General features: G+C 45.4%; 1 protein-coding gene across 1 annotated transcript in view; it reads left to right on the top strand.

Moving 5' to 3' along the window:
- FNDC3B (fibronectin type III domain containing 3B) overlaps positions 1-22,873 on the top strand; it is a 327,633-nt gene that overhangs the window by 191,874 nt on the left and 112,886 nt on the right. Inside the window, exon 6 of the mRNA XM_056849976.1 lies at positions 3,002-3,310. Coding sequence (XP_056705954.1) covers positions 3,002-3,310 — 309 coding nt within the window. The remainder of the gene's footprint in view (positions 1-3,001; positions 3,311-22,873) is intronic.

Here is a 22,873-nt window from a genome sequence, read left to right as displayed (position 1 = left end):
AGACTATATTTATGGGGTGGTTTGCCACTGCCTTCCCCAGTCATCTTCCCTTTACCCCCAGCAAGCTGGGTACTAATTTTACCGACCTCAGAAGGATGGAAGGCTGAGTCAACCTCGAGCCGGGAACCTGAAACCGACTTCTGTTGGAATCGAACTCAAGTTGTGAACAGAGCTTTGACTGCAATACTGCAGCTTATCACTCTGCGCCACGGGGCTCTTCTCTCCCCAGCTAAAGTTCAAAACAAATAGGCAGGCAGTGGCAAACTACCTCTGAACGTCTCTTGCCATGAAAACCGTAAGGGGTCTCCTTAAGGGGAGAAATGATATTGCGAAGTATGAAATAACAGGTTAGATCTCACAGTAAGCCTCCACTCAGGAAAGGGGTTTCTCTTGGTGGAACAGGACTTCCTAGCCTCCCTTCCCCCTACAGCACCACATGCTGCTCCTGGGCCACCAGGGAAGGGGTCCACAGGAAGAGCATGTGAGTCAGAGTTTTGCACCAGGACCAGAGAATTGGCAAAAAACCACCCCCTCTTCCATTAGCAGAAATCTTCAGCAAGATCCAAGCCTGTGTGTTTTTCCAGTTCCATCCCTACTGGTTTTAATTCCTTTTGAGTACTTTGATGTGGTGTTCTAACTCAGACGCCAGTTTAGATTGCACTTAACATTCTTCCTAGTGAGATATGCTTGGGAGGACGAGTGTTCCTTTGTGGATGCCAAATTCTGCAACTACAAAAAAGCCATTCTGCAGCTGTGGTGGATTTGGGATGAATATTCGGTACCGTTCAGCTACTAAAATAAGTCAAGGATTTGGGCCGCACAATTGAAAATGTTCAGTTGCGTTTGCATGTGTCTTGGAAGGTTTACTGGGTTCTCACTAGGGAGGGGTGGGGAAGTTGATTAGAAGGGCAGGGAAAAATTAAAGGGGTTGCAGTGCTGATTGATGCCCCCCCCCCAGGAATGCTGAGAAGTTCTACCAGAGTACAAGTTCAGACAAGGGGGCGGGGGAATGATGGAACATCTGTTGTGGTCACCTGCAGCACTCAGTTGCCTTTTGCTCGGCAGGCCATTTCCAGATTAAAGGAAGCCAAATCATTTGCTGTTGTGTCCCCCACCCCCACCCCCCGCCCGGTAAACGGGCATGATTGTCAGGATTGATTTGAGCCGCAAGATGTTAATTGTAGCCCTGTGAACATCGAACTCCTTTGATGAGACGTTGTTTGAAAACCTGAAGCAAAAAAGCGTTCCAGGTTATGATGGATGTTTACCAGCGCTGCAAACCACTTCCATTCTTTTATTTATGTACTACTTATTTTAAGGGCCTGGTTCTTAAGAAAGGGTATTTGATGAATGCATGTTAAGATGTGAGCGTACACACCTCCCCTCTCAGACAGCGGTAGTTAATCTCAGCACAAAAGGCTTTCCTTTCCAATGTCACTGGCTTCTGAACCTGTCTCGGTAAAGGCTGAGGCTGGTGTGTTTTGAAGAGCTGTCTCTTCCTGAATGAACCTGCGTGCTGAAATTGGCTCAACAGATCCAGCGTGGTGTAATGGTTAAGAGCGGTGGTTTGGAGCAGTGGACTCTGATCTGGAGAACTGGGTTTGATTCCCCATTCCTCCACATGAGCGACAGCCGCAAATCTGGTGAACTGGATTGGTTTCCCCACTCCACCTGAAGCTAGCTGGGTGACCTTGGGCTAGTCACAGCTCTTAGAGCTCTCTCAGCCCCACCTCCCTCACTGGGTGTCTGTTGTGGGGAGGGGAAGGGAAGGTGATTGTAAGCCGGTTTGATTCTTCCTTAAGTGGTAGAGAAAGTTGGCATATAAAAACCAACTCTTCTTCCTGTCTCCAACCGTAGAGAAGCTAGGACCTGGGGGTGGAGCTGCCTTTAATCAGCTTCCTAATCTGTTTCACCCCCTCATGCTGCATCCTCCTTTCTTCGCTGTAGTCAATGGAGCATTTTCCTGCTTTTTAAAAAGGGTTTAACTTTCTTTTAGGATCTAACCCCCCCCCCCCGGATTGCTGTGCTCGCGTTGGCCTTCTGTGTTGCTTATGGTGTTTGGTTTAGCTTCTTGTATGTATGCTGCTACTTGAATTTGTTGATTTACTTCATTTATACCCTACCTCATTATAGTCCAGTGGGATCCAAAGTGGTTTACATCATTCTCCTCTCCTCCATTTTATTTTGACAACAACCCTATGAGGTAAGCGAGGCTGAGAGTTAGGTGACTGGCCCAAGGTCACCCACCGAGCTTCCAGAGGCAGAGTGGGGATTCGAAGCTGGGTCTCCCAGATCTTAGTCTTACACCACACCGGCCCTCTATTATATAGATATCTACTATATAGTACTCTATAGAGATATACAGGTTGAGTATCCCTTATTCAACATCTGATATCCAGTCCGACCCAAAAGGAGACTTTTTGATCTGACATGCAGGCATTACTCACAGGCCCTCAGCAGCACGCCAATTTGCTTTCTGATGGTTCAATGTACACAAAATTATTAAAAATACTGTTTGAAATTACATTCAGGCTACGTGTATAAAGTGTATATAAAACATAAATGAATTCGGTGTTTAGACTTGCGTCTCATCCCCAAGATATCTCATTATGTATATGCAAATATCCCAAAATACGGAAAGATCCAAAATATGGACCACTTCTGGTCCCAACCAGATAAGTGGATACTCAACCTGTAGTATATCTACTATAGTAAATGTACTATGAAGATACACATGTTCAGTTTTTGATGGTGCTTTTTTTAGCGTTAATTGCCTTGATTATTTATTTAGAAGATTTGTATGCCGCATCTCTGCGCTTTTAAAACTTTACTAATGAAGTCGTTACTAGCATAAGCAATGGCTGTTTGAGTGAGGGCAAAAGAAAACACACCCACGGTGCACATATACCTAGTGAACTCTTCTAGGGTAAATAAATAAATACGGATAAAAGCCTGTTTGAAAACTGAGTTGCATCTCTTTCGATTTCCTCTTCAATTTCAGAAATTATACCACTATATGGAATGTCCAGTTACATAACCAGAGAAGACCAGTACAGCAAACCCCATCCCAAGAAGATGAAAGACCGACAGATTGACCGCCAGAACCGTTTGAATAGCCCCCCTTCCTCCATCTATAAGAGCCATCTGGGAAACTGTGCGACTGTGTACAACGGCACGGTCAAGGCGCACAATGGCGCTGCAAACGGGGGAGGCTGCGGCGGAGGAGTTGGTGGTGGTGGAGCCCCAGTTGTGAAGAAAGCGGAACGCAGAGCAAGAAGCAGCCCCAAATCGAGCGAGCCGGAGTTGCACGGTAAAGCCGTGCTTTTCAATTTCACCTTTGCTCTCTTTCAATGTGTTTATTTTATCCGTAGCTTGTTGTTTTTTTTAATATCCCTGAAACAAATACCGTATGCATTCAGAAGCCGTAGAAGCCCAAGTGAGCCTGTTGTTGAGTTGTACTTTGGAATGCTTGTTTGCAAAACAGAAGGGGGGAAATGTACTTGTGTGAAATGCCCCTCAGAGATCACCTGTTACATAGAGGCCATCTTGTGTTGGCCCCCGAGTGTAGACTCATCAAGGAGTGATAGCCATTCACAGCTGTGTTTGCAGGTTACGCAGGTTTGCTAATGTTTCCTTTTGCATGTCAAGTGTTGAGGTTAAAATTTCTTACAGGTGCTTTTAAATAGGTGTTCTTAAGGGTAAAGTAGCACTTGGTATCGCCTGATGTTAGTATTTTTTTTAAATCTTAGCATGTGGTAAATTTCTTACTTTGCATGGCTTAGTCTGATTCTCTGTGATTTTATTTATATTTATTTATTATTTCAATTTAATACCCTGCTCTACCTGGCCGAGACCGGGCTCAGAGCAGCTTACAGGGGAATAAAACCCATTTAATCGATAAAACCTTTTAAAACAGCATTTAAAACAGCCCTAAAAGTCTAAAACCAATCCTAAAATTACTTTGGCGCCTCTAATTGTAGAAAGGTTTAACTAGGCGAGCAGATGGAATTAAAATACTGTGATGGTAAGTGTGTAAGGGTCACTGTTAGGGTTGCCAGCTCCGGGTTTGGAAATACTGGGAGATTTTGGGGGTGGAGCCTGAGGAGGGCAGAGTTTGGAGAGGGGAGGGACTTCACTGCTATAGAGTCCAATTGCCAAAGTGGCCATTTTCTCCAGGTGAACTGATCTCTGTTGCCTGGAGATCAGTTGCAATAGAGGGAGATCTCTAGCCACCGCCTGGACCTTGGCAACCCTAGTCACTGTTCTAAACTACAGAACATCCCGAATTTCTTTTTGTGTGAAAAAACCATGTAAACAGAATTTTAAAATGCAGCTCTTAAAGTAATGTGATTTCTTAAGTAAAACTTCATTTTATGAGTTTTTTTTTTTTAACTTCTTATGGTAGAACCTGGGGTACCTTGAATGGGTTCCATTCCAGGTTTGTGTTTCATTAGGTAAAGGTAAAGGTCCCCTGTGCAATCACTGGGTCATTCCTGGCCCATGGGGTGACATCACATCCCGACGTTTACTAGGCAGACTTTGCTTACGGGGTGGTTTGCCAGTGCCTTCGCCAGTCATCTTCCCTTTACCCCCAGCAAGGTGGGTACTCATTTGACCGACCTCGGAAGGATGGAAGGCTGAGTCAACCTTGAGCCAGCTACATAAGCCTGAAACCAACTTCTGTCAGGATCGAACTCAGGTCGTGAGCAGAGCTTGGACTGCAGTACTGCAGCTTACCACTCTGCGCCATGGGGCTGTTTCATTATCTTTGTGGAATTTACTGCCGGAGGGCGTAGTGGTGCTCACAAGCTTTAATGGGGGCTTTAACGGGGCACTAGTCACCCCATGGGTCAGTAATGACCCGGTGCTTTCACATGGGACTACTTTTGCCTTTAGATACATTCATGGAAGATAGTTCCTTCAGTGTCTGCTAACCATGGAGACTAAAGGGAGCTTCCACGATCAGAGGCAGCAGACCTCTGGATAGCAGTGCTGGGAGACAGACTCAGAGTTGGAAGGGTCATCTAGTCCAACTCTCTGTACAATGCAGGAAATTCACAACTACTTCCCCCCGCACCCCTAGTGACCTCTGCTCCATGCCAAGAAGGTGGCCAAAAAAAAAAAATCCAGGATCCCTGGCCAAACTGTCCTGGAGGAAAATTACTTCCTGACCCCAAAGTGGCAATCAGCATTTCCCTGGGCATGTAAGAAAGGGCCATGAGAGCCAAGCACCCAGGGGAGGGCCTCGGCCTCAATGCCCTGAGTTGGTTGGCCCTCCAGAGTAACTGATGGGCCACTGTGTGAGATAGGGTGCTAGACTAGATGGGCCATTGGTCTGATCCAGCAGGATACTTCTTACGTTCTCCCCCCCCATGGTGGCTTTCTGCCTCCTGTTTGGTTGCCTTCCCCCCCAATTCCCCACTGCATATGGAAGTTGTTCAGCGTCTAGATTTTGTGTTCAGTTCTACAGAAGCTGCATCGGTTGCAGCAACTGGGTTGGTGGCAAACAAGCCCTGTCCTCACCAAGGGCTATTTCCAAATCCGTCTAGCGCTTTAACCTTTCTGTTGGCTGTCTTCATTTAAATTTGCCATCAGAATGAGTACAAACTGGGGCCTCCCCCCCACAGACACACATCCTTCAGTAACAGCTCTTTATTTTCCCCCCCATTGTTCACTTCATTGGTTGCAGAAAATCACCTTGCCTGAGTGGATACGAGAGACAACCCTCCTCCCCCACACATATACTGTTTTTTAAAATATATATTTTTACTGACTTTTAATTAAAGGTAAAGGTCCCCTGTGCAAGCACCGGGTCTTTCCTGACCCATGGGGTGATGTCACATCCCGACGTTTCCAAGGCAGACTTTGTTTTGCGGGGTGGTTTGCCAGTGCCTTCCCCAGTCATCTTCCCTTTACCCCCAGCAAGCTGGGTCCTCATTTCACCGACCTCGGAAGGATGGAAGGCTGAGTCAACCTTGAGCCGCCTACCTGAAACCGACTTCCGTCGGGAGCGAACTCAGGTCGTGAGCAGAGCTTTTGACTGCAGTACTGCAGCTTAACACTCTGCGCCACGGGGCAGTAACCCAAGCTTTTTTAAAAAAATTATATTGAGAACTAACATCTCTGGAAAGGCAGAATATAAATATTTTAAATAATCTAAATTTAGCAGGCTTTCTTGCCAAATGGGAAACTGAGTAGGTAGAAATAATGGTAGGGCACTTGGGACTACAGAAGTTCAAATAACTGTGGGTTCTGCAGCCATTTTGGTGTTAGACTTGAGAGGCCACGGATAAGCTGTGTGGGAAGAAGGCATGTAAGCCAGCCAGAATGTAGCAGGGTTTGGAAAATAAGTCTAGAAAACAGGACCCCCACATGCTCTTTCCTCTCTCATCACTTCCCAGTAGGGTTGGCACACTGTGGTCAATCTACCCATCAATTGTCCATCTAGTATTTGTCTGTAGTAAAATATTATCAGTTATGCCAGGAAGCCAAGAAGGCCACTGTGTGGGTGGCAGCTCACGTTTTAAAAATTTCTTCATCGTGCTGTTTGTGAGGAAGGGCAAGATTGAGGACTGTTTGAAGACAATCAAGTGATGTCCCAGCGCAGAAACACAAGCAAATATCCACAGCAAAGAACATTTCTCGTAATACCATTTTACACATTAACTTGTTAAGCAATAATTTTTGTTCCTTTAACTACCGTTAAGTAATCCAACCTACTGATGACTAAAGCTTGTTTGTTTGCCAATACTTGTAAAATAATGGTCAAGTACCTTTTAAATACTCGACTGGTCAGTGCCCAGTCTTGATTTTAGTCAAATACCCAGCCCTGCCTTCCTGGCCGCTTTCCACTTTATCATCAGATGATTAAGGACAGTGTTTTGAAACTGCCGGGCAACTTCCTCTTGTCCAGTCACAAACAAAGAAGCTGCCCAAGCTATATGGTTAAAGCCTTTTTGAGGAGGGGGCATCTGTCCTTGGCCTGGTACCCCTTCGGCTGCTAGTGCCGTGGATAAGCATGTCATTTGTTTAGTGGTTGGTTGGTTGGTTGGTTGGTATGTTGTGGGTGGGTGATTGGTACGTAGGCCTGTTCCAGGAGATGAAGGTATTTTTTAAACCTTTGGAACCTCTTGTTCAAATAGCAATCCAGCCTAGGTCTTGCCAGCCCTATTTACCATGAGGTTGTGAACTGGTTTATTCACAGGCCTGCCCGGATGACCCATCCCTGCAGGGGTGGACTGTCCATTATGCCACCAGGACTTTTCCCAATGGGCTGATGGCCTCTTCTCCCACCTGGGACAGGCTGGCCCAGTGGCAGAAGGGTGGCGCCCGGCCCTCCTGAGCCTTATGTGGCAAATAGGGTTGCCAACCTCCAGGTACTAGCTGGAGATCTCCTGCTATTACAACTGATCTCCAGCCAATAGAGGTCAGTTCATTTGGAGAAAATGGCCGCTTTGGCAATTGGACTCTATGGCACTGAAGTCCCTCCCTTTCCCAAACCCCACCTTCCTCAGGATCCGCCCCAAAAACCTCCTGCCAGTGGCAAAGAGTGACCTGGCAACCCTGTCCGTTGGCCTATGCTGGGAGTGGATAATTGTGTGCTACCACTTTACATTGGGTACTGCTGGGCCTTATGTGGCAAATAGGGTTGCCAACCCCCAGGTACTAGCTGGAGATCTCCTGCTATTACAACTGACCTCCAGCCGATAGAGATCAATTCACCTGGAGAAAATGGATGCTTTGGCTATTGGACTCTATGGCATTGAAGCCTCTCCCCAAACCCCACCCTCCTGAGGCGCCGCCCCAAAACCTCCCGCTGGTGGCAAAGAGGCATCTGGCATCCCTAGTGGCAAACGGGAGGCAGGCTGCTGCTCCCTCCCTCCTTTGGTGGGGTGGGCCATTTTCCAGGGCCATCCCCCCCCCCATCCACCACTGCATTGACTCAGCATACAGGGAAGGAAAACTGGAGTGAGTGCACTGGCCCCTCCTCCCCCACTGATGCCACGTCATCTGCATTTTGGAAAACAGCATCACTGATCACAGGGAGGGGCATATGCACAGGTGCTTTCTCCTCATGTATGCACCATGCAGACAACTTGGCAGTCGGCAGGGGCGGGGGGCAGTGCACTGATGCATGCTTAGTAGGTCAATGTGCGGACGGGCTCATGTGCACGGGGCTCATCTCTCCATGCAAACTCTTGATGGAGGACTACGATCTCAACAGAACCTTCTCAGCGGCTCACTCGGCTACAATTCCCAGGATTCTTTAGGGAGGCACCTTGATAATAAAGTCTGGGAATGACATGTTAATTGGGACTGGATCTCCCAATGCTAAAAAATATTGCACGAGACTCAGTCACCCTTAGAGGTATAAAAGCGGTGATACCTTTTGTACTGCAGAACTACCATTTGCATCCTCCCCAATCAGTAGGGTGCCAACCTCCAGGTACTCGCTGGTGATCTCCTGCTATTACAACTGATCTCCAGCCATTAGAGATCAGTTCACCTGGAGAAAATTGCCGCTTTGGCAATTGGACTCTCTCTCCTCCCCAAACCCCACCCTCCTCAGATTCTCCCCCAAAAACCTCCCGCCGGTGGGGAAGAGGGACCTGGCACTCCTACCAATCAGTCAACTTGTTGCTCACCTGCAGGAGAGGTTTCCCTTAAGGAGCTACGAAGGCATCGAACAAACACAGCGACGCACATTCAAAGTGCTCGCTCTGCAGATACTAAATCATTTAATACCCAAAGTTATTTGCTGTTGCTCATTTACAAGCTGCCAAGGTGCTCTGGCTGGGAAGCGCGTAAGCCTGAGGCCGCGTTTCGGACTCTGCGACCAAGGTTGGGTGCCGCAGGGGCGTGCGTGTCTGTGATGCTGCTATCGCAAAAGGTCTTCCTTTCTGACTCCATAAACAGCACACCTGTAGAGCTCCCACAGTGCTTCTCTTTGTTTCCAGCAGCGGTGACTAATGTCAGTAGGGTCTGCCATGTCGGAGCTGCAGACAAAGGCTTGTTTTTCTTCTCTTACCCTCCCCTTCCCCACTGGAATGTTCATTGACTCGGGCATATAATTTCCAATGCTGGAGTTTCAAGTAGAAAAATCAAAGCAGTTCTCTTTATCCCCCCCCCCCCCAGCCTGCAAGAGAAAGGGTAACCGCGCCATATAAAGGAAATACTGTAGCTTGATATTTTTAATGTCTCTGCATGCAGAGAAACTTCTTTTATTGTTTTTAAGTGGCTTTACCAACTTCATTAAAAAAAAAAAACTAATCCAGATTCTTGTGTAAAGCTGAAGGTTCCCCAGGTTTGGAGAATTGCCTGTTGTAGCAGGGCTGGACCCATTTTGTGAATTTCTTTATCCCCTTAGGGATCAGCCCTTGGTTGTTAGATATAAGGTCAGGATTATAATATCTACCGTATTTTTCGTATTTTAGACTTACAGACATTTCCCCTCACATTTGAGGAGGAAGAAAGTGCGTCTTATGGAGCGAAAAATACGGTATATTCTGTAATATCTTGCTCCAAAATACAGTAATATAATGTTAAAAAATATGCTTTGGAGGGTGCATTTGTAACTTAGTATTTTCAATATCCTTGGGCAGGTCATGTTGCTAGACCTCATGGAGGTTGCTTTCTTGTCTGGCCTGTTTGCTGTCATTCTTAACTAAAAGAGATGAACCAATTTTATTCTGTCAAGCTTCCTTTAGGGTCTGGAGCTGATTATAAGAGCTGTAAATCCTCTGGGTGGTTCCTTAGGCCACACAGCTGTGAAGTTTGAGCACAACTGAAAAATGCCAAGAAAATGAGTGAAGTCCAGTCCCTGGAGCATTCACTGGGTCAGCAAAGGAGGGCTTTTAGTTGAAATTGCACAAAGGACAGAAAAATATACTGGAAACATTAATCTAAGTGATGGTGTGTGGGTGTGCGAACTCTGTTCCGTGTGCGCGAATGCTTCCTTCTTTCAGATGTGGTTTAAAAACAAAAAGTGTCACAATTTGAAACCGGGCTACAAAAAGTTGTTTCCTACAAATGAAAAACTTGAAAAAGTCTTCACAGCTCAAGTCCACAGCACACTCTGAAGGGAGAAATGAGGAATTCTCCACCGAGGGGGTCTGAATCCTCATTTCCCAGCTCAGGGAAGGCCTTTCTGTGAGAACTGCAGCCAAATACACCAGAACAACAAGAATGTTTTAAAAGCCTCTTGCCGGCTTGAATGTCTTCCCATTGAATTGACTTTGCATCTCTTGCCACTGCACCTGACAGACCTCTCAGCAGGATATTGGAGGAGGAATTCTGAAGATAAGCCTCATTAGAGCACAAACTCATTTGTACAAATGGAAAGGGGAGAGAGAGAGCAGGGCCTTTAGCCAAAACATTATGACTCTCCAAAGGTCACAAAAATGAGTATAACTGCGTATGGAGAGGAGTTACGATAAGGACACAGTGAGGTTTTGAGTAATAGGAGGTACAGGAAAGTTGATTTGAGTTACAGAAAAGTTGATTTGAGTTGGTTCACTGGCATCCTTTTGATGGAAGCTATTTATATGTGCGTCAGAATGAATTGGGCATTGCTCCTCCTCAACAATGTTCTTTTTTTAGTATGGGTTGCTGTTTAATCCAAGTCCACCACAAATACCCTTTGTGCCATTCTGGCTGTCTTCAGCTTTCCTAGTTGAAGGGCTCTGGATTCCCATCACAGCTCAGACTTAACATCTTTTTCATTTATTTAAAGCTTTTAAATCCCACGCTTTCAGTCGGTCGAACATATAAGCAGCTTCGCGGCCCTTGTGCGAGTTGGGGTGTATTTGGTTTTCTTGATATTATGTAGGCTACCGTCTAACCCCATGCAATAGTGCACAGGGTTCGAAGAAGAAGGGTTGGTTTTTATCTGCCGACTTTCTCTACCACTTAAGGGAGAATGAAACCAGCTTACAATCACCTTCCCTTTCCCTCCCCACAACAGACACCCTGTGAGGGAGGTGAGGCTGAGAGAGCTGTGACTAGCCCAAGGTCACCCAGCTGGCCTTATGTGGAGGAGTGGGGAAACGAACCCGGTTCACCAGATTAGCATCCGTCTCTCATGTGAAGGAGTGGGGAATCAAACCCAGTTGTCCAGATTAGAGTCCACCGCTCCAAACCACCGCTTTTAACCACTGCACCACACTGGCTCTCAGGATTGCCATCTTTTGAAACTAAGGGTTCTGGTACCAGATGGAGGCCTTTTGATCAGTAGCCAGAGCTAGTCCAGTGGGGAGGCCGTGTGGGGCCACGGACTCATACAAAAACAGTATATATATTTTTTTAATGACTAGAGGTAGGGGAAAAGACCACGTTGACTTCTGATTGGCTGGCAACCCTTCATAGGGTAGGTAGCAAGATGCCAGTTCTATTCTGCTTCTCCTTATCCCTGGCTACCCAAGGTCACCTTTGGACACTCAGGTCACAGATACTGCCAGGATCCCGTTTTACCATCTTCGCCGAGTCCGGCAGCTGGGTCCCTACCTATCCCACCCTGTCTAGCCCCAGTGACCCTTGCAACAGTGATCCATGCAATGGTCACCTCCAGATTAAACTGCTGTAACTCACTCTACACAGGGCTACCCTTGAGGAAACACAGGTGTGGAAGTGATTTTTGGGTGTGCTGCTGGTTATTCGGAATAAGAGCCAGGCAATTCTCAGCCCCAGATTATCTTGACTCAAATGGGTAGTAAGGAATTTGCTTTAGAAAGGTGGTGGGAAAAGGCATAATGAAAGCAAACCCCACAGTTTAACCATGGTTAACAGGGATCCAGTGATACAATGCCCACTCCATCACTTAGAACAATGTTTGTTTTTTAAAAAAAGGAAAAAAACACACACACTAAAACATGCATTTAAAGTATGCAAATTGTATGGAATGCGCTGCCTTGGTGTGGGGGGTGGAGTCCCTGTCTTTGGAGGTCTTTAAGCAGAGGTTGGATGGCCATCTGTCGGGAGCGCTTTGATTGTGGGATCCTGCATGGCAGGGGGTTGGACTGGATGGCCCTTGTGGTCTCTTCCAACCTTGTGATTTTGTGGTTTTTTAAAGTTGGGTTATTCCAAGCTTGGCAAATATTTGATAAGTTCTTTTACATTTTAGGTTGTAGGGAGGAGGCTTCTGCTACTGTTTGTAAAATGCAGCTTTGGTGAGAACAGGTTTAAAAGATGAAAAACACAGGAGACTGTTGGCTTTTGTGTTCCACTTTGCCAGTGTGGTGTAGTGGTTAAGAGCAGCGGACTCTAATCTGGAGAACCAGGTTTGATTCCCCACTCCTCCACATAAACAGCAGACTCTAATCTGGTGAACCAGATTCTCTCTAGTATCAGAGGAGCATACCTACTATATTAGGTGCTGTGGAACACAGGCAGGATAATGCTGCTGCAGTCATCTTGTTTGTGGGCTTCCTAGAGGCACCTGGTTGGCCACTGTGTGAACAGACTGCTGGTCCTTGGTCTGATCCAGGTTGGTTTCCCCATTCCTCCACATGAAGCCAGTTGGGTGACCTTGGGCTAGACACAGTTTTCTCAGAACTCTCTCAGCCCCACCTACCTCACAAGGTGCCTGTTGTGGGGAGAGGACGGGAAGGAGATTGTAAGCTGGTTTGATTCTACTTAAAAGGTAGAGAAAATCGGCATATAAAAACCAACTCTTCTTCTTTTTCTTCAAACTGGTGTGTGTGGTGTGCTTTAAAAAAAGAAGAAGCAAGCACTATTAAGTATTTGTAGATGGGGGGAAGTATTCAGCTGACATGTGTGCGAAATGGCAGCTGGCAGCCTCCTTCTGGATCTCCAAAGTAATCTGAAGAGCCAGCTTCTGTCTGTGATGTGATTTTGGCAGGCACGTTGCTGTCAAACAACAACAGTCTTGTTGCCACACAATCTGCCGAGGAATGGTGCTTCAGGATCCCTATACATAGCTGGTGCTGAAATTCTCAGGGACTGGATTCTGCTTGCACTGCAAGGAGGGATGGGAACTTCGCAGAACCCGAAGGGATGTCAAAACATAATTGCTGGGCTCTGCGTTGCGTAATTATTGGGATTTTGAAGAGTGGTTGCAAGAGGGCATTTATATGGGCCTTTCCGGATGTCTGTTACTTTTGCACAATAAGTAAGTTTGTTCAGTTGTTGCAGAAGCAGCTCCCCCCCCACACACACACCCGTCAGCTGATCCACCTGTTGTGGGAAAATTGCATTTTCCTTGCACTCAATCAATAATTCCTGGTCTCTGGCAAATGTGATTCTCCTCCCGCCAGCATGCCTCTTGCAATTGTTTGGCCGCATTTTTGTCCTGCTTTTCATTCAAATTCTGGCTCCCAAAACGGTTTGCAGGAATTGGAAGACGATGCAATAAAGCTGTTGCTTGGGAAGGGAGTTCTCAGTTTTCCTCCATCTGCTTTGCCTATTTGTGGGCAATTGGAAGGTGGGTGAAGGAGTGGGAGCTCTCAGTTGGCTCAAGATCCAGGTGTGATGGGAGGGGACCCACCTGGAACCTGGAAGGAGGAAGTACTTTTAGCTTTGGTTCTATGGGCACCTATTGGATAGTGCCTGTGGCATCAGAGATGACATAGGGACACTAGCCTTCCCCCCTCCCCTGCTCCTGTTAAAGACCAAAAAAGGGACCAAAGAACAATAAGACTGTCCCATTCCCCACAATTATTAAATATTTTTCTGTCTTTTTAAACTCTTAGGCCTTTGCCTTGTCAATGTTTCTGTATATATAATCCACGTCTGAAGAGGAAAGTGTATTCTCTGCTCCTGCAAGGAGTTCATTATTTTAAGTGTGGAGGGGACAGACTAGATTAAAAGTTTTGTAAATCTATGAGTGCTTTGGGGGAGAGTTCTGAAAAATCCTGACAGCAGCTTCGAAAATCAGGGCATTGTGCCAACTGTCCCTCTTTCCTATACCAGTTGGAATGCCCAATTTCCAGCCCCACCTCTGATAATCAGGCAAAAACAATTAAAGTCAAATGAATTCACTACTTTATGGCGTTCATGTTTGCCCCAGCAATTTTACTGAAAGCACATTGACATAGAACAGAGTTCAAGCCAAGGTCACTGTCAGATTTCTATTCAGGTCTCCATATGTGTAATACTTAAGAGAGGGTTGATTATAATTTATTCAGCAATAAGAGAGGGTTGATTATAATTTATTCAGCAATAAGAGCAGTTGAAATTTGTGTGTGTCAGATCATATTGCCAACTAACGTTGGTTGCCGGAGCATACGAGAGAATTTCAGAAGAAAATCAGCTTGTGTTTCATAGCTTTTGACTGTGTGGATCACGAAAAACTAATCGAAGAGTTTTGGGTGAATCACAGAGCCTTGCCCTGACACAATGATGTCACTTCCAGTTTCACGCCCGAAGTGATGTGCAACATCGAATCACTTGTGTGTCCCCCCCACCCTGAATTTGCCTGGCAGGTGCCAGTGTCACTTGCCAACCCTACACAAGGCACTGAACCTTAACCATGGGCAAGACAAGAAATTGATTGTTGGCAAGTGTTCTCATCACACATTTTTTTAAAATCATTGATCAGTTGCGGGGAAGAGCCTCATGGTGCTTTCAGATCTGCTTTAGGCCTAAAAATAAAGGTGCAAGCACCGGGTCATTCCTGACCCATGGGGTGACGTCACATCCCGACGTTTACTAGGCAGACTGTGTTTACGGGGTGGTTTGCCATTGCCTTCCCCAGTCATCTTCCCTTTCCCCCCAGCAAGCTGGGTACTCATTTGACCGACCTTGGAAGGATGGAAGGCTGAGTCAACCTCGAGGCGGCTACCTGAAACTGACTCCCGTTGGGATCGAACTCAGGTCATGAGCAGAGCTTTTGACTGCAGGACTGCAGCTTACCACTCTGCGCCACGAGGCTTTAGGCCTAGCTGACTATATATTTTCATATGTTTAATAAGTCAAAATGGAGGTTCATGCATTGGACATCAGCAGCTGGCCATCTTAGAGGGGTGGTGCAGCTCTGTCTTCACTAGCTTCTCGTGGTGGCTTTCCAGGAAAACTAAGTTGCTGACTGAGGCAATAGATGATCAGATGCTCAGCAGAAGAGAAAAAACATTCCCTGGCTGAGAAGTGTTTGACCGTTTCAGAGCTTGGGGCGTGGGTAGAAGGGAATAGATATCCCTGTTGTAAATAAATCACTAGCCTAGCGTATAGAAGGAAGACACATTTAAAGATGTACAACAGCTTTAGGTGGGAGTTCTTTAAGTTTTTCTTTATGACAGCTGGCACTTGGCCAAGGGTGTGCTTTTGCAAATGTAACTTGCCAAAATGTTTTGACTAGTCCGTGTTAAAATAGCTTAACTTGTGTATAGAGATATTTGGAGTCAGAAATGGCACCCCCTGCCCTAGAGTTGCAAAAATTTAGTAATAAAACAAACAATTAGCTTCCCCCTTTTAATAATAACCTCCACCCGCTAACCAGCAGCCTGAGGCAGGTTACTTTACCCGACTAATGGCCGACCTGCCCTGTATCCTTAGTAGTGCTTTGAAAAAACAGCATGTTTCAACCATGTTCTGACCTGCTGCAAACCCCAGCCCCCCATGGGAAAAAGCTAAATTGCAATTGAGCTTGGATGACTAATTTTCACCATCTTTTCTCTCCCACTCCCTGCTCTAACTGCATAGTTTTCTTTGGAAGGACACATTTCATATACATTATTATCTTAGAGAACACATTTCATAAAAATTATTATATAAACTATTACTGCTCTGACCTGGATGGTCCGGGCTAGCCCAATCTCATCAGATCTTAGAAGCTAAACAAGATTGGCCCTGGTTAGTATTTGGATGGGAGACCACCAAGGAATATCAGGGTTGCTACTCAGAGACAGGCAATGGCAAACCACTTCTGAACGTCTCTTGCCTTGAAAACCCTACAGGGTTGCCATAAGTCAGTTGTGACTTGATGGCAAAAATAAATAAATAAATACTAGTATATAATGGAGCTTTATTGTTAATTATTGTGAGCTTCTTTAGAGCCAGCGTGGTGTAGTAGTTAAGAGTGGTGGTTTGGAGCGGTGGACTCTGATCTGGAGAACTGGATTTGAGCATCGGAGGCTAATCTGGTGAACCGGGTTGGTTTCCCCACTCCTCCCCATGAAGCCAGCAGGGTGACCTTGTGCTAGTCACAGCTCTCTTAGAGCTCTCTCAGCCCCACCTACCTCACAGGGTGTCTGTTGTGGGGAGTGGAAGGTGATTGTAAGCCGGTTTGATTCTCCCTTAAGAGGTAAAGAAAGTCGGCATATAAAAGCCAACTCTTCTTCCTCTTCTTCTTCGAGAGGTTGAGAGACAGTGTAGTGTAGTGGTTAAGAGCAGTGGACTCTAACCTGGTGAACCGGGTTGGTTTCCCCACTCCTACACATGAAGCCAGCTGGGTGACCTTGGGCTAGTCACAGCTCTCTTAGAGCTCTCTCAACCTTACCTACCTCACAGGGTGTCTGTTGTGGGGAGGGGAAGGGAAGGTGATTGTAAGCTGGTTTGATTCTCCCTTAAGTGGTCAAGAAAGTCTGCATATAAAAAACCAACTCTTAGCATTATCATCATCATCATCATCATCATTATTATTATAGAGATAAAGTAGATGAGAAACATTAAAAAAAAAAAAAACCTGTATACCAGTTAGTAGCATGACTCCTATGGCTGAGGGAGCTCCGGGCACCCGCTACCTCTGGGTACAGCAGCCGTTGACCTCAGACTTCGATATGTGTAACGTTTTCCCGTGTCCAGAGGCCAGGTGTCAAACCAGCGAGAAGCAGTTATGAAGGGCGATTTCATAAATATGCAGCATTGGCAGAAGAGAAATGTCAGGGGGGGCAGGGTTAGGAACAATCCTGAGAGTGATTGTAGAGGGAAAGTTTTGAAGGGCGCGGGATTCTCATAGTATGGTGCAAGCAGAAGTTATTAAAGGGGATTAGGCTGCGCAGCTGGTGAGCAGATGGAATGCTTGCAATTTCAAAGCCCCACTCAGCCGTAAACCAAAATTTACACAATACCTATTAGTTTTAAAAGCAAATGTGAGAAGCTCAGTTAATTTGCTCCTACTACCAGGGCCTCAATTCAATTCAAATTTGAAGTTTCAGATCATGCTCTTCAACTGTCTCTGGCTTAGCAACGAACCTCTTCGCATAGAGTTTGCACCCTAATATAGTTCAGCAATGAAATATTATTTTAAGAAATGGCTAGTAAACTGTGCTTTCCTTGATAAGAAGAAGATAATTGTTTGACTCAGGCCCCCTTGTCAGCCTATACTTGTTTGCACTGGGTAAGCCGCACAAAAATTTTCCCTCCTGGCCCAACAAAAGCCAAGTGGCTCTTACAACGGATGAATGAGGAATCAAAGAGGCTGGTTTGGACTTTTCAGCTTCCTTTTCGTTGCCCTTGGCAATTGCCCACTTGTTAGTTTAAATTCCTGGTTGTCACCAAAGAGTTTCCCAAGCTCTCCTATCTGTTCCTTAAAAGTCTGATTAGGTTTTACGGACCCTGGGTTGCAAAACCTTGCATTCCATACCTGGATTCAGATACGGCCACTCACCGTCTTGACACAGCATGGTTGCTCACAATGAAGACTGGTCTCCTAATGGAAAACCTCTACGTCTCCAGACATGGCCGAATGGGCTAACAAACTATTTGAACTTGCTTTGATGTCAGAACTAACACACTTGATGAAAAAGAATCCAGTAGACGATTTTAAGTTGAAATGGCAACCACTATATGATAAATATTTATGTTTCAAGTTCTTTTGCTTTCTTGCGGGTATAGAGGTAGAATCTAAAATTAGTATTTAGCATTTGGAGTTTGTAGCTTTGGATTATTGAAAAAAGGGTATATATTCATAGCATTGTAATAGTCTCAAATGCTCCCAAATTCTTAGAAGAACCATGAATCAATAATTAATACTAAATTCCAATAGTGTTAAGTTGAAAGTTGATGATGGATGCATGTATCAATTATCATATTGAAGTTTGGACACAGACATAATTTATGCATTTGATTTTCCCCCTTTCCCCCCCCCCGCCTTTTCTTTCTGTATCCCAATATATAAAAATTATTATTAAAAAAAAAAGTCTGGGTCTCCTAATGGAAGGCTATCCCAGTGAAATTAGTGAGTTGTTAGTGGGTGCTGTGATTTCCAGAGGATCCTGGGTTTGTCCCTCTCCCGATAACACCCCTCAAAGAGCATTTCGCTCATCAAATAACAACCATATGGAGATCCCCGGCCCGAGAGACATTCAGCTGTCCTCAGCCAGGACGAGAGCTTTTTCAGCTCCGGTCTAGTGGTATTCTCTTGTTGACTGAGACCTGGTCCCTGCAGGATTTAGCTCAGTTCCGCAGGGTCTATAAGACAGAGAGGTTCCGCCAGTCGTACGGTTGAAAGCAGTGACGTTTCCATCATGACCGACCTCCCTTCGCTCTCTGCACCACTTGCCTATTTCCTGCATTCTCTGCAGTGATCAATCTCCGCCTTTCCACCTGGCCATGGCGCCACCAGTACCCGGATTAAAGGCATTATCGGATTATTTGGTTTAGTTTGAATTGTTAAAATGTATTATTGGTTTTAATGCTATTATTTATTGTGTGGTGTTGTATTTTAACTGATGGAAGCCACCCTGACCCTGACTTTGGTCAGGAAAGGGTGGGTTTAAAAAATCTAATAAAAATTAAATAAACAAATCCCCACTGTAATTTCACTCTGTCCCGAGGAGAATGGCCATGGCTCATTGGTGAAGCACCTGCTTTGAAGGCAGAAGGTCCCAAGTTAACTGGAGATGGCAGAAATTTAAAGAATTTCAGGCAATGAGTGTTGCGATGATACTAGGCTGGATGACTGTCTGATTCAGGATGAGATGGTTCCCTCTGTTCAAACTTGCCTATCTGTCATCAAATACCAGCAGCAGTAGAATAATCTTACCTGGAAGAAAGATTGGGAACCAGATGCCCAGGTTGGATGTCAGTTGTTCATCTACAGTTGTGAGCATTCAGATGCAATGGGAATCACTCCACTGACAGCCAGCGTGGTGTAGTGGTTAAGAGCAGTGGTTTGGAGCAGTGGTCTCTGATCTGGAGAACCGGGTTTGATTCCCCACTCCTCCACATCAGCGGCAGAGGCTAATCTGGTGAACTGGATTTGTTTCACCACTCCTACACATGAAGCTAGCTGGGTGGCCTTGGGCTAGTCACACTCTCTCAGCCCCACCTATCTCACAGGGTGTCTGTTGTGGAGGAGGAAAGGAAGGAGATTGATTCTCCTTAAAAGGTAGAGGAAATCAGCATATAAAAGTAGCCAAGTTTGCAGATGACACCAAATTATTTAGGGTGGTTAAAACAAAATCGGACTGTGAAGAGCTCCAGAAGGATCTCTGCATACTGGAAGAATGGGCATTAAAATGGCAAATGAGATTCAATGTGAGTAAGTGTAAAGTGATGCATACTGGGTCAAAAAATCCCAACTTCACATATACACTGATGGGATCTGTGCTAGCAGCAACAGACCAAGAAAGGGATCTTGGGGTGGTAGTGGATAGCTCAATGAAGATGTCAACCCAGTGTGCGGCTGCTGTAAAAAAGGCAAATTCCATGCTGGCCATAATTAGACAAGGAATAGAGAATAAAACTGCTGATATCATACTGCCCTTGTACAAATCTATGGTGAGACCACACTTGGAATACTGTGTACAGTTATGGTCACCACACCTAAAAAAGGATATTACAGAGCTTGAGAAGGTGCAGAAAAGAGCAACCAAAATGATTAGGGGACTAGAGCAACTGTCCTATGGGGAGCGGTTAAGACGCTTAGGGCCTTTTAGTTTGGAAAGAAGGCGGATGAGGGGAGACATGATAGAGGTCTATAAAATTATGCATGGTTTGGAGAGAGTGGACAGGGAGAGGTTTTTCTCCCTCTCCCATAATACTAGAACACGGGGTCATCTGCTAAAGCTGGAGGGTGAGAGATTCAAAACAGATAAAAGGAAGTATTTTTTCACACAACGCATAGTTAAATTGTGGAACTCCCTGCCCCAGGATGTGGTGATGGCTGCCAGCTTGGAGGGCTTTAAGAGGGGAGTGGACATATTCATGGAGAAGAGGGGTATTCATGGTTATTAGTTAGAATGGATACTAGTCATTCTGCATACCTATTCTCTCTAGTTATCAGAGGAGCATGCCTATAATTTTGGGTGCGGTGGAACACAGGCAGGATGGTGCTGCTGCAGTTGTCTTGTTTGTGGCTTCCTAAAGGCACCTGGTTGGCCACTGTGTGAACAGACTGCTGGACTTGATGGGCCTTGGTCTGATCCAGCAGGGCCTTTGTTATGTTCTTAAAAACCAACTCCTAGTCGTCGTCGTCGTCTTCTTCTTCTTCTTCTTCTTCTTCCCCACCTGCAGTACAGACTGTAGATATTAACATGCATATCCCATGTCTTTGTACATCCCTATCCACTGCTCACTGCATATGAGAGTACTCTCTTATCCTGGCCCTTATATTTTTAACAAGCATTGATAATGGTCACTTGTTGGTAAGTTGGCTGCTTGCTTCAGTTAAGACAGCTGGGGCAAAAGTGAGAAAAGGATTGGGCCTGAGGAATTCTATGAAAGCCTTTTTAGGCTGTTATGCACAATGTGTGGCTTTTGCCTTGCCGCTTCTCGGTGGCTTTGCAAGGTTCCCTTGCCAATTAGGTTATTAGTTTTGGCTACACCGTTCCTTCAAATCCAGGCCACGTTGTGGGTTCCTGTGGAATTCATTTAAACCTTGTAGACTGATCGCTTTCCTGTTCAAAGGCACCAATCACTTGCGTTTTACACAAGTGTGCTCCTTGAGAGAATTTTTGTGTGTGTGTGTGGCTTTGGTATAAAGCAGATTGTCCAAGCCTTCCTTCTTGGCCATTTATGATCAGCTTTATTATTCAGAGCAGTAAGAAAGGAGAATTGTGTCAAGCCCAGGGCAAACACTCGTAGGCTTTCCGAAATCTTGTTTTATAGCCCTAGTGTTTCCTTAGCAAGCTAACGGGTGTGGGACAATATTAACAAAATGAACATTTCAGTACTACAGAGTCACAGGGCTGACATTTACCGATGCTATTTACAACTGAAAGCTGTAGGCTTTCAAAGGTGTAGCTTGTGTTAGTTTTGGTTCAGTTCTTAGACACCATAAAAGACAAGCACAATTTCTCTGGGATGCCCCTATTTGAGAACTGAAGCTTGAATGTTATTATTGTTTCCCTGGGTTTGTGACTTACTTTACACATGGAGAACATTACCGTGTGTGGGTTTTTCCATATATATATATATATATATATATATAAAAATAGAAATAGAAATGGAAATAAAATCACTATCCCCTTGTCTGCTCATTTTTACAGCCAGGTTTTCTTGGGTTTTGAATGACTGACCTCTTCCTAAGGATTGTTTCCTGGAATGCTAAGCAGTTTTGTTTGCAAACTCCATATTAGCATGGAGCTTGCCAATGATGAGAAATAAATGTTTAGAAACAGCTGAGATTCAGTATTGCGGTGGGCCTTTAACAGATGCTTTAAAAAAAGAAATAGTATAACGTTTTCTGACCTGACCTGGATGGCCCAGGCTAGCCTGATCTCGTCAGATCTCAGAAGCTAAGCAGGGTCAGCCCTGGTTAGTATTTGGATGGGAGACCACCAAGGAATACCAGGGTTGCTGTGCAGAGGAAGGCACTGGCAAACCACCTCTGTGAGTCTCTTGCCATGAAAACCCCCCAAAGGGGTCGCCATAAGTCAGCTGCGACTTGAAGGCACTTTACACACACACACATAACGTTTTCTGCCTAAAGATGTAGGTTGCTCTTCAGCAATTGTTGTTCAGCAATTTCTTCTTTCTGATCAGATGTCTGAATGTACTAATGATACCATTTATGCTTTGGAGCAGTGATACTCATTGACTCCAGAGTCACATCTAGCTCTTTTGCATGTGATGTGGCTCTTTTGCGCATCATTCTGTTTTAGGAAATTGGGCAGTTGTGGTTGGCAGGTGGTTCCTGCTGAGCACAAAGAGACATTCTAACCACCCCTTCTTTTGCAGTGGTAAGAGTTCAACTTAAAGGGAATTAACATAGGGGAAGCGTTTTATTTATTTATTTATTTGCATCCAGCCTAATAAAGACTTTTGGAGAACTTGAAAACCGGCACGCTGTTTTGTGCCACAAGTCTGACTTGCAAGCTCCTCCCCTCACTCGAAATACACAAGACCGAGGTACTCTGGTAATTAAAAAAGGGTATAGTTACACACATATTCCATTTAGGTAGCCGGCTCAAGGTTGACTCAGCCTTCCATCCTTACGAGGTCGGTAAAATGAGTTCCCAGCTTGCTGGGGATAAAGGGAAGATGTCGGGGGAAGGCTCTGGCAAACCACCCCGTAAACACAGTCTGCCTAGGAAATGTCGGGATGTGAACTCACCCCATGGGTCAGGAATGACCCGGTTCTTGCACAGGGGACCTTTACCTTATATTTGGTGGGTGGTGCAGAGGGCATATAGCAGTCACATGGCTCTTCTGGTTGAAAGTAATTGCAAATGTGACTCTCCTTGAGCCATGGAATGAGTACCTCTCTCATAATACCAGAACGCGGGGGACATCTGCTGAAGCCGGAGGGTGAGAGATTCAAAACAGATAAAAGGAGAAGTATTTCTTCACACGACGCATAGTTAAATTGTGGAACTCCCTGTCCCAGGATGTGGTGATGGCTGCCAACTTGGAAGGCTTTAAGAGGGGAATGGACATGTTCATGGAGGAGAACGCTATTCATGGCTACTAGTTAAAATGGATACTAGTCATGATGCATACCTATTATCTCCAGGATCAGAGGAGCATGCCTGTTATA

Source organism: Euleptes europaea, chromosome 5 (assembly GCF_029931775.1).
Source record: "Euleptes europaea isolate rEulEur1 chromosome 5, rEulEur1.hap1, whole genome shotgun sequence".
Taxonomy (NCBI): Eukaryota; Metazoa; Chordata; class Lepidosauria; order Squamata; family Sphaerodactylidae; genus Euleptes; species Euleptes europaea.
Note: the sequence above shows the minus strand (reverse complement) of the source record. Positions and strands in the feature narration are given on the sequence as shown.